Raw genomic sequence first — 12,405 nt, forward strand, 5'->3', positions numbered from 1 at the left:
TTGGCAGCCTGATAAATCCCCAGCCAACAGGAAGCCCTCCCCCTGGCAGTATATATTAGCTCACACATACACATAATAGACAGGTTATGTGACTGACAGCTGCTGTATTTCCTATATGGTACATTTGTTGCTCTTGTAGTTTGTCTGCTTATTAATCAGATTTTTATTTTTGAAGGCTAATACCAGACTTGTGTGTGTTTTAGGGTGAGTTTCGTTTGTCAAGTTGTGTGTGGCGACATGCATGTAGCGACTTTTGTGAGATGAGTTTTGTGTGGCAACATGCGTGTAGCAACTTTTTGTGTGTCGAGTTGCATGTAACAGGTTAGTGTAGCAAGTTGTGTGCAGCAAGTTTTGCGCATGGCGAGTTTTGTGCGTGGTGAGTTTTATGTCTGGTGCCTTTTGAGTATGTGCAAGTTTTGTGTGAGGCAACTTTTGCATGTGTTGCAAATTTTGTGCATGTGGCAATTTTTCCGCATGTGCAAGTTTTGCATGCGGCGAGTTTTCCATGAGGTGAGTTTTGCACTTGTGGCGAGTTTTGCGTGAGCCTAGTTTTTGCATGTGGCGAGTTTTGCGCGTGGCGAGTTTTGAGCGGCGACTTTTGTGTTTCGACTTTTATGTGGCGAGGTTGGTGTATGTGTGGTGAAATGTGTGCTGAGGGTGGTATATGTGTTCAAGCACGTGGTAGTGTGTGGCGCATTTTGTGTGTGTGTTCATATCCCCATGTGTGGTGAGTATCTCATGTCGGGGCCCCACCTTAGCAACTGTACGGTATATACTCTTTTGCGCCATCGCTCTCATTCTTTAAGTCCCCCTTGTTCATATCTGGCAGCTGTCAATTTGCCTCCAACACTTTTCCTTTCACTTTTCCCCATTATGTAGATAGGGGAAAAATAGTTTGGTGAATTGGAAAGTGCGAAGTTAAAATTTCACCTCACAACATAGCCAATGACGCTCTCAGGGTCCAGACGTGTGACTGTGCAAAATTTTGTGGCTGTAGCTGTGACGCCTCCAAAACTTTTCATTTCACTTTTCCCCCATTATGTAGATAGGGGCAAAATTGTTTGGTGAATTGGAAAGCGCGGGGTTAAAATTTCACCTCACAACATAGCCTATGACGCTCTCAGGGTCCAGACGTGTGACTGTGCAAAATTTTGTTGCTGTAGCTGCGACGCTTCCAACACTTTTCCTTTCACTTTTTTCCCCATTATGTAGATAGGGGCAAAATTGTTTGGTGAATTGGAACGCACGGGGTTAAAATTTCGCCTCACAATATAGCCTATGATGCTCTCAGAGTCCAGACGTGTGACTGTGCAAAATTTTGTGGCTGTAGCTGCGACGGTGCAGATGCCAATCCCGGACACACACACACACACACACACACACACACACACACACACACACACACACACACACACACACACACACACACACACACACACACACACACACATTCAGCTTTATATAGTAGATATATATTTTTTACAGGAGTATAGAGGACCTTATATATACCCTATATATATATTATATGAGTATAGAGGACCTTATATGTACCTATATATTAAATGAGTATAGAGGACCTTATATGTACCTATATATATTATAGGAGTATAGAGGACCTTATATGTACCCTATATATATTATAGGAATGTAGAGGACCTTATATGTACCTATATATAGTATGAGTATAGAGGACCTTATATGTACCCTATATATATTATAGGAGTATAGAGGACCTTATATGTACCTATATATATTATAGGAGTATAGAGGACCTTATATGTACCCTATATATATTATAGGAATGTAGAGGACCTTATATGTACCTATATATAGTATGAGTATAGAGGACCTTATATGTACCCTATATATATTATAGGAGTATAGAGGACCTTATATATACCCTATATATATTATAGGAGTATAGAGGACCTTATATGTACCTATATATATTATAGGAGTATAGAGGACCTTATATGTACCTATATATATATTATAGAAGTATAGAGGAACTTTCACACGCTTAAGCATGGAATAATGGCTATAGAGCTGACTAAAACGTACATATTTTTTTTTGTAATTTCTCCTCTCTATTGTACAGATTAGCTTGCAAAGTTTATAAGATCATTTTCACCAAGGGCGTTAGCAGAGATGACTTTTTTTCCCTGCATGTCATTGCCTAATCATAAGCCGGTGGAGAGCAGGTTTAAAAAAAATGCCACTGGAGAAGGTCAGATCTGGCTTTCTCTGTGTGAGACATGTAATGACAGACAGCTCCGCTTTATTCACTGATCTGACCGAGCTCTGCTCTACTCCCAGACATTGATGTGAGATGAGAGCTACAGAACTATTTGTAGTGACACACAGCTCTGCTCTCCTCTCCCTTGCACCACACTGACAGCACTGTGAGATGAGCTGCAGAGGTATTTGTCGTGACACACAGCTCTGTTCTACTCCCACACTGACAGTGATGTGAGATGAGAGCTACAGATACAGAGCTATTTGTAGTGACACACAGCTCTGCTCTCCCTTGCACCACGTTGACAGCACTGTGAGATGGGAGCTGCAGAGGTATTTGTCGTGACACACCGCTCTGCTCTACTCCCAGACATTGATGTGAGATGAGAGCTACAGAACTATTTGTAGTGACACACAGCTCTGCTCTCCTCTCCCTTGCACCACACTGACAGCACTGTGAGATGAGCTGCAGAGGTATTTGTCGTGACACACAGCTCTGTTCTACTCCCACACTGACAGTGATGTGAGATGAGAGCTACAGATACAGAGCTATTTGTAGTGACACACAGCTCTGCTCTCCCTTGCACCACGTTGACAGCACTGTGAGATGGGAGCTGCAGAGGTATTTGTCGTGACACACCGCTCTGCTCTACTCCCAGACATTGATGTGAGATGAGAGCTACAGAACTATTTGTAGTGACACACAGCTCTGCTCTGCTCTCCCTTGCACCACACTGACAGCACTGTGAGATGAGAGCTGCAGAGGTATTTGTCGTGATACACACAGCTCTGTTCTGCTCCTCTCCCCCACTTGTAATCACTGTAAATGCCACTGGCGAGATCCTTGAGGATAGCAGGACTGTGTTATTACATGCCTCACACAGAGAAAACAGAGTTAGACCTTTCTTGAGGGCATGCGTCATTTAAAGGAAAAATTACATGCCACCAGATATGAATATCTACTAACGCCCCTGCGGCTGGCCGAAACTGTGACTCTTAATTTTTCAAGCTAATATCTCTGGTTAGGGCATAACTTCTCGATTAGTATGGTCCGACTGCTGGAGACCCCACTGATTCCGAGAAACGGGGATCTGAAGAGCACCCTGTGACTAGAGTAGAGGGCGATCACAGGCTCTGTTCATTTTTATGAATGTGCATGATCCACCACCATTCCATTCACTCAGGGGCTCTTCAGAACCTCAATTCTCGGGACTGGTGGGGATCCCAGCAGCCAGAGGCCAAATATTGGAAAATTATCTTCTGTACCAGTGACACAGCATATCTTACAAACCTGAGAATACCCCTTTAGCGATAAGTCATTAATATCATAAGGCTGGAAAGCCCCTTTAATTGCATTCATTTGGTAAATTGTTTTGAATGGTATATTTTATTTTTTATTTATTTTCCAATATGTGTTTTGTTTTTTTTCTTCTACTAGAGTGTGCATGGTACACTGGGCAGAAACACGATGATAAGGAAGTGGAAGCCTTTCTAAATGCCATTATACAAGCACAGGAGTTTCTACAAGTACGCATGTTTTGTTTGTGTATATAGTACTGTGCAGAAGTTTTAGGCTGGGGTGGGGACAAAAGGAAGCAAAGTAAAGGTACCTTCACACTAAACGACGCTGCAGCGATCCAGACAACGATCCGGATCGCTGCAGCGTCGCTGTTTGGTCGCTGGAGAGCTGTCACACAGACCGGTCTCCAGCGACCAACGATGCCGGTAACCAGGGTAAACATCGGGTTACTAAGCGCAGGGCCGCGCTTAGTAACCTGATGTTTACCCTGGTTACCATCCTAAAAGTAAAAAAAAACAACCACTACATACTTACCTACCGCTGTCTGTCCCCGGCGCTCTGCTTCTCTGTACTGGCTGTGAGCACAGCGGCCGGAAAGCAGAGCGGTGACGTCACCGCTCTGCTTTCCGGCTGCTGTGCTCACAGTGAGTGCAGGAAAGCACAGCGCCGGGGACAGACAGCCGAAGGTAAGTATGTAGCGTTTGTTTTTTTTTACTTTTAGGATGGTATCCAGGGTAAACATCGGGTTACTAAGCGCGGCCCTGCGCTTAGTAACCCGATGTTTACCCTGGTTACCAGCGAAGACATCGCTGAATCGGTGTCACACACGCCGATTCAGCGATGTCAGCGGGAGAGCCAGCGACCAAAGAAAGTGCTGGCCCTCTATCCCCGACCAACGACATCACAGCAGGATTCTGATCGCTGCTGCGTGTCAAACTGAACGATATCGCTAGCGAGGACGCTGCAACGTCACGGATCGCTAGTGATATCATTTAGTGTGAAGGTACCTTTAGAAAGCCTTCAAAAATAGTGTTTATGGTTCATTATTGGCAATGAACGAAAGTGATGTCGAAATCCCATCAGTATTTGGTGACCGACCTTTGCCTTGAAAACAGCTCCAAGTCTTCTAGGTACACCTGCACACAGTTTTTGTAAGGAACTCTGCAGGGACGATGTTCTAGACATATTGGTGAGCTGACCACAGATCTTCTGTGGATGTCGCTTGTACAAATCCTTCTGTCTCTTCATGTGACCCCAGAAAGATAGGATGATGTGAAATTATGGCTCCGCGGCCAGATCATCACCTCCAGGACTCGTTGTTCTTCATGCTGAAGACAGTTACCATTTCTGTTGACATTGGCTGGATGTTTGGAGTCGTTGTCCGGCTGCAGAATAAGTTTGGAGCCAGTCAAAAGCCTCCCTGATGGTATTACATGATTGATTGATTAATCATTGAGGACACCAAGGAATGGCCCAACATTAAGGACTGTAGCTGTAGTGGTCGCCCAAGGAAACTTAGTGCAACAGATGAAACCTCATTATTACTACCCTTCAAAATCAGAAGATGTCCAGCAGTGCCATCAACTCAGAGCTGGCAGCAACTACTGGGACCAGCGACACTCATCTACTGTTGTGAGAAGTCTTAAGTGGTCTTCGTGGTAGAATTGCAGCAAAAAGCTATACCTAAAACGAGATCAAGCAACTTGACTATGCAGAAAAACATAGGAACTAGGGTGCAGAAAAATGCCTAATGAGTCATAATGTGAAATATCTGGATGGAACAGAAAGTAGTTTGTACACAGACAGGTTGTAGAACACACAAGGAGCGTCACAATAACCCCAAACATACAATGTCATTAAGCACTATCTCCAGGGTAAAGAAAAAGGAGTCCTGGAGGTGATGACCCGGCCCCACAGAGCCCTCATCTTCTCATCATGAGGAGACAGAAGGATTTGTACAAGCGACATCCACACAAGATCTGTGGTTAGTTCTCCAAGATGTTTGGAACACCCTCGTGTCGGCTGCAAGTAGGCATTTAATTTGTAATTATTTAGTTTATTCAATTGTTGCATGGACTGTTTTTTCAGGACGTGTAGTATGATTGGACAACACATCTGCAATGCCTGAAATATCGGTGCAAACATATGCTTTCTTTGAGGCATAAGGAAAAGGAGTGTCCAACACGCCTAGCCAATTTAGCCGTGTAGTCGTGATAATCTTGGCACAATTCACACCATTCTTGCAGTTTAGCAATTTGGTACATTATTGATCAGTCTCCCCCTTTTTACAGTCTGAAAAATCGGAAAAAAACGACTTAATCATTGCCTTATGTGACTTGTTCTCTTTTTTTTTTTCTTCTCTGTCCATTAGGAAGGACTTTCAGGTACTGATGATTTTCTTCACAGATGTCTACCACATTGGGACGGGATTTACGCCACTCAGATATTGCAGCTTATTAGTTGGATTCCACTTCATTCCTTCTCAGGTGAGAAAAATAACATACAAATTAATTCATTTTACAGAAGTGTTTAGAATAAATGTATTTGTGATATCGTGCTTCTCTATTACTGTTCTACATGCTTCATATTCGATCTGGGGAAGAAAGCAGTCAGCACTCCCCATTATCAGTGCAGGTTGTACGGCGGGGTGCATCGGGCTGATAATTACAAGATGGATGTCAGTGTACCCCACATTAACGCTGTTATGGCGCCTAAGGCGGCCTATTTATGTTGAGTGCCTTAGCCATAAATGTAGTGTGATCAGCAATCCAGTACATTGACGACCTCTGCTCAACCACCATAGTTCCCCCACGTCAGATGGTAACGGCAATACTCTGGTGCACGTGCCGTTCCAATAGTGTCCACTCCAGGTCTACCGGGGGCTTGCATTACATTGTTATAGCCCCCTGAGTTTTTTGTCCAAGTAATGTAATCATCTCTTATAAGTGTTTTGTTTGCAGACAAACACCACTAAGGGAAATATAAAATTACATACAATTTTGTTGCGCAAAAAACATTAAAAAATAAAAAATAAACATGGACCATATCGTAACTGATACATGTTAGAGGATTTGAAAAAAAGAAAAATAAGTCAAGTGTAGAAAAAAGGAGGTGGTAAGTAAAGTCTTACTAGAGGTAACAGTAAAGATTATTGTGCATTGTTAAGCCAAAAAAAACTGACCATATTCAAAACTACATGAAAAGTATAAATAATTGTCAATGAAGTTGCTCAGTCCATATAGAAACAACTGCAGTATAATGCTTACCCGTGGTAAAGTCAGTGGACCATGCACAACATTACCACAACTGCCTCAACGCGCGTTTCGCAGATTTTGCTTTCTCAAAGGGAGTGTGTGTCGTTTTGAGAAAGTAAAACTGCGAAACGCGCGTTGGGGCAGTTGTGGTAATGTGCATGGTCCACTGACATTATACTTTACATGTATTTTTTTTTTATCTGATCAGTATCTTTTGGCTTAACAATGCACAATAATCTTTACTGTTACCCGTAGTCAGACTTTACTTACCACCTCCCTTTTCTCTACTCTTGATTTATTTTCCTTTTTTTGAATCCTCTAACATGTATAAGTTACTATAGAGTCCATTTTAACATAATTTTTGTGCAATAAAATTGTATGTAGCTTTATATTTCCATGAGTGGAGTTTTTCTGGATACTTTGTATTCTCATGTAGGTTGTATAGTATAGTCACCCACTTTCTACACCTTGAATATTAATGCGGAGACTAATACTGATAGGTTTCTAGCCACTATAATTATAAATATATGGCTTTTATAGAAATTTGTATGGTTATAAGTGTTTTGTTTGTTTGGTTTTTTGTTTTCTTTTTTATTTAACTTTCCTTTATGCAAAACATTTGTCCTCCACATGACAGCATATCATAGTATAAAGGGCGGTGAAATGAATAACGGAGGTCCATAGTAAAAAGCCAAAAAACTGTAGACAATAGAATATCTCCCTACATTTCTCCTGGGAAGATGCAGGAGGAAGTAAAAAGAAAATAGATCATCATTTTTTATTTAGTTTCCTGCTTGTGGCAATGCATCGTTTTCCTACCTGTGATTAGTGCAATGTTAACGTTCTTCTTTCCCCCCCGCAGAGATTGAAGGCCTGCTGTTCAAAACTCTCCGCAAACTCTTTATTTCATCACCCATGAGTTTTAAAGTGAGTTGTTGTTTTTTCTTTTAGTTCTCTTCATGAACCTGAGCTCATCTGATGCTTGTGTGTATAGCATAACGTGTGATGAGCAGGTGTTACCTTCTTCTTGCCTATTAACAGCAGCATCCAAACCAGTGGCATAATTGCCATTTCCTGCAGGTCGGAGTTAAAGGGCTGGTCTGGGCTTAGGTGTTGGAGTATCTGCTGAATTGGTCATCAAACCCCACCTAGCTGCTGTTTTTTTTTTTTTTTTGTTTTGTTTTTTCTTCTCTGATGGGGTGCAGATGTAAACACTATGTGCCCCATTCATCAAATCTTTCACGCCAAAATTCTAGAGTAAAAGCTTTCAAAAGTCACAAAAATTAGTTGCAACTCCGAGTCGTGCTTACATTTTGTGACTTTAGGAGTCTTGACGCCAGTTTCTCCCAGCTCTGCCAAAATGGATGATAATGGTGGGGCGTGACGCCACAGCTAGATGAATTCATGATGAACTGTGGCATTCCTATACGCCAGAAAATACCAGACAAGAGTGAGACTTCTGGCGCGAAGCACAACACTCATCAAATGCTCCAGATTCATGAAGAGGCGTGAATCCCTCGGGCAGAGGACGGCCGATGCTATGCATTTTGAGATTATTTTTGGCCGTTAGTAACCCTTCTGCATTAACTGCTTGGGTCCTAGTTCGCTGTTTAGCAGAAGCTTTCTTGCAGTTCTTACACCTCAGACCCAATAGGGTCCCAAATCGTTATTGATATCTGACCTTTCCAAGACATCTAGATCCTTGAATGGTTCAGGCTCTGCCAGATCCCACGGAGGTTGAGGAAGAGCCTGCTCCCACAGACGGAGTAATCGTGTCGTCGAAGCTACCCTGGCCTGCTAAATAGTTATAAGAGTGATTGATCCGGGCCATGGACTTCCATCGCTCTCGACTGTGTGAGTCCTGTTCACACAGGGCAATGTGCTGCCGAGAACTATATTTTGTGCAGCAAAAAAGGCCATTTTATCTGACATATTTACCTCTTTCTTGATGGTCGGGTGATTGTCAGCCTGATGAGACTGCACAATTATCGTGGAACAAACTCTCCTAGGAACACTCATCCATGATAATTTTGCAGTGTAAATGGACCTTAGGTCTTCAACAGCTTCCACCCAATCCCCGCTGAACCATTCCAGGGCATTCCTTGTGGCCATCTGCAAACTCTGTCCGGGCCTACAGCTTCCTTTGCCTCCACTGGATTCTGATGCCTTCCCTCACGATGGTGTAAAGCTTTTCCAAAGGGTTGTCTTCAACCATTATTTGGATTTATGTACCAAATAGCTCATTTACCTGAATCACCTGGACAGAACAAAATATGTTGGACACTGTGGGCCACATCCCAGTTCTCTGAATGGTCCATATGCCAGGAGTGGAGAATGACATGGACAATTTCCTCCGTTGCGAGCCTCTAGATGCAGGGGTGTAGGCACAACACCTTTGTGTTTTTAGCTGTACTTTTCAGCACGTGGAGCCCTTGAGATGTCTACCTCATAGCTTCCATACTCAACCACGAGGTGTCATAGTTGGTATTCACGTCGCAGGATCCAAAGCTATAGTTATGGCGAGTCGCTGGTCACCCCCTAGAACTGCTACCCTACAATTCCTCGTCTTCACTGGATCCTCATAAAGATCAAAGCAGAGGACTTGCCAGTGATTGTCATTGCTCCAGGCGGTCATGGCACACAGATGCAGTTGTCCTTCTAGTTGACTTCCCCTGGCACCTTTCTCCTCCACTGTTGGGGTCTTTTCTTCCACACTATTTTATCTATGCTTCATTTAATGGTTTGGCTGCTGAAGCCTAGGTACTTTAGCATGGTCTTAATAAATGTTGAAGCCTCATGTCCTGATGCAGAAACCTCCTCCTGCTTTTACCACTGTACGTAGAAGACTCAGCTTTTCGTTTATAGGTCCAGCAATTCTAAGCCTTGCATTTGCCCCTTCCTTCAGGATGCTCTGGGCTGCGATATCGCCCCTATTTTGTACTAATGCAGCCTAAGTGCGTCCCACCCTAAGGAGGACCTCGTGTAGCACTCTGCCCTTCTACCCCATCCCAGGGAAAGAGTCCTTCATAATATGACAGAGGTTGTTACAATCCATGCACTGCATTCACACTGCCTGTTTTCAGTAGTTGGACTCTCTTCATTCTTCCTGAAGGTCCCCGTGGGCATTGATATTATAGCCCATTTCATAGCCAAGGCCTTTCGCGTGGAGGGTGTGGTGCCATCCTTGTGTGATGGCCTATTCTACCCAGGCATTAGACACTTGCTAGCTACCGGCAGGTATTGTGCATGCGTCCTATTCTGATTAATAGGACGGGTGCTTGATACCTTCCGGTCCGGTGAACAGGTGTGATCTTAGCATGTCTTGTCTCTATGTGACAACGAGAAGTGATTGATAACCCCTTTAAGATGGTTAACCAATACCCCAATGATTCTAAACTAAATTCTCATGTTTCATTATTCCTGGGGGATGCACCAGGTGCATGATGGCACTGCTGGCACATATTAGGTGCTGTGCGCTGTTGCAAGCAGAGTCAGCTTGCACCAGGGGCATGATGGCACTACTGGCACATATTAGGTGCTGTGCGCTGTTGCAAGCAGAGTCCGCTTGCACCAGGGGCATGATGGCACTATTGGCACATATTAGATGCTGTGCGCTGTTGCAAGCAGAGGCAGCTTGAGAGATTTAAAAAACAAACAAACAAGTAAATTGTACAGCTGCTTGTTTCTACAACCACATTACAATGTAAACCATTAAGAGGTGTTAGATTAACCCTTTAAATACTCACCTAACGATCCAACGCCGCTCTTTTCACACACTGCTTGGGTCGCCAGTCAGGACTCAGAGCCGGTCTGTGACCGTGACAGCAAATCACTTGCTGTGTGCCGGCTATATCTGTTGCCGGTAATTGGATGCAGCCAATCACATGCCTATGAGCGTGCTTCGATAAGGTGTTATCTGAGCATGCTCAAATGCTAATAGAATATTTTCGGCGTGCTCTAACACTATGTATGCATGGTCTACAAGTGGGGGTCCGAGCAACGGAGTTCGGGGATCGTAAGAGGCTGGGACAACCCATGCTTAGTGAGGATAAAATAGTTAACTCTTATTAACTGCTGTGAGATTTCCATGTGTAAAGATGCGTGATAAGTTCTTGAGAACCTCCCTTACCATGATGCTTCTTTGGTAGCTACTAATTATATTCTCTCCTCTAGCTTGGTGTATTGAAGACACTAAAACAACTTTTACAAAACTGGTTGGTGAAAAATTCTATCAACCCCGACCGCGAAAGTGCAGAGAGGTAAGAGAGAGCCCACTTTCCATTACCACTTTTTATCTGTTGGAATTTTAGTGATAAAATGGATAACATTTGTGGGTTTTTGTTTTCTGCATTTTTGGTGATTTTATAGCAAATCGGATTTTTTACACAACACAGTGTCGTGTTCTTCTTTTATTTTTTTAACCCTCAGTATGACATAGGAATTTCCTAAATCTATGGCTTTATAAGAAGAGTTTATTTAGAATATAAGTTGTAAAGTATAAAGTATTCCCTTTTTTTTCCTTAGTTGTGTAGGAAATAAACTTTAGAATTCAAAGATCGATATTTTGGTTAAGTACCGTATATACTCGAGTATGAGCCGAGATTTTCAGCCCATTTTTTGGAGGCTGAAAGTCCCCCTCTCGGCTTATACTCGAGTCATACCCAGGGGTCGGCGGGGGAGCAGGGGCTGTGTAATAATACTCTCCTGCTCCTGGCGCGGTCCCTGCTTCCCCGGCCCCTTCTTCCTGTAGTGAGCGGTCACATGGCACCGCTCATTACAGTAGTGAATATGCGGCTCCACCTCCCATAGGGGTGGAGCCACATATTCATTACTGTAATGAGTGGTAATGGTGACCGCTCAGTACAGGAAGAAGCTGCGGCGCCGGGGAAGTAGGGACTGCACAGCGCCAGGAGCAGGTGAGTATAATGGGGAGGGGAGCGCTGCGCGATATTCACCTGCTCCTCGTTCCAGCCGCCGCTCCTTCTTCAGCGTCTTCTGCAGTGATGCTCAGGTCAGAGGGCGCAGTGACGTGGTTAGTGCGCGCCCTCTGCACCTGAACATCAGTGCTGAAGACGCTGAAGATGGAGCGGCGCCGGAACGAGGAGCAGGTGAATATTGAAAGTGCCGGGGGCCAGAGCGAGGAGAGGTGAGAATGTAATTTATTTTTTTGTTATCGCAGCAACAGCAAATGGGGCAAATGTCTGTATGGAGCATCTATGGGGCCATAATGTTTGTGCAGCACTATATGGGGCAAGTGTCTGTATGGAGCATCTATGGGGCCATAATCAATGTTTGTGCAGCACTATAAGGGGCCATAACGTTTGTGTAGCACTATAAGGGGCAAGTGACTGTATGGAGTATCTTATGGGGCCATAATCAAAGTTTGTGCAGCACTATAAGGGGCAAGTGACTGTATGGAGCATCTTATGGGGCCATAATCAAAGTTTGTGCAGCACTATAAGGGGCAAGTGACTGTATGTAGTATCTTATGGGGCCATAACGTTTGTGCAGCATTATATGGGGCAAGTGTCTGTATGGGGCCATAACGTTTATGCAGCACTATATGGGGCCATAACATTTGTGCAGCATTATAAGGGGCAAGTGTCTGTATAGAGC

At 43.8% G+C, this 12,405-nt stretch overlaps 1 protein-coding gene across 1 annotated transcript in view; it reads left to right on the forward strand.

The window, feature by feature from the left end:
* Positions 1-12,405, forward strand: part of CENPI (centromere protein I) — a 75,946-nt gene that overhangs the window by 49,849 nt on the left and 13,692 nt on the right. The window contains exons 12-15 of the mRNA XM_069748601.1: positions 3,674-3,762; positions 5,907-6,021; positions 7,652-7,716; positions 10,963-11,048. Coding sequence (XP_069604702.1) covers positions 3,674-3,762; positions 5,907-6,021; positions 7,652-7,716; positions 10,963-11,048 — 355 coding nt within the window. The remainder of the gene's footprint in view (positions 1-3,673; positions 3,763-5,906; positions 6,022-7,651; positions 7,717-10,962; positions 11,049-12,405) is intronic.

The sequence above is a fragment of the Ranitomeya imitator genome, chromosome 2, assembly GCF_032444005.1.
Source record: "Ranitomeya imitator isolate aRanImi1 chromosome 2, aRanImi1.pri, whole genome shotgun sequence".
Lineage (NCBI taxonomy): Eukaryota > Metazoa > Chordata > Amphibia > Anura > Dendrobatidae > Ranitomeya > Ranitomeya imitator.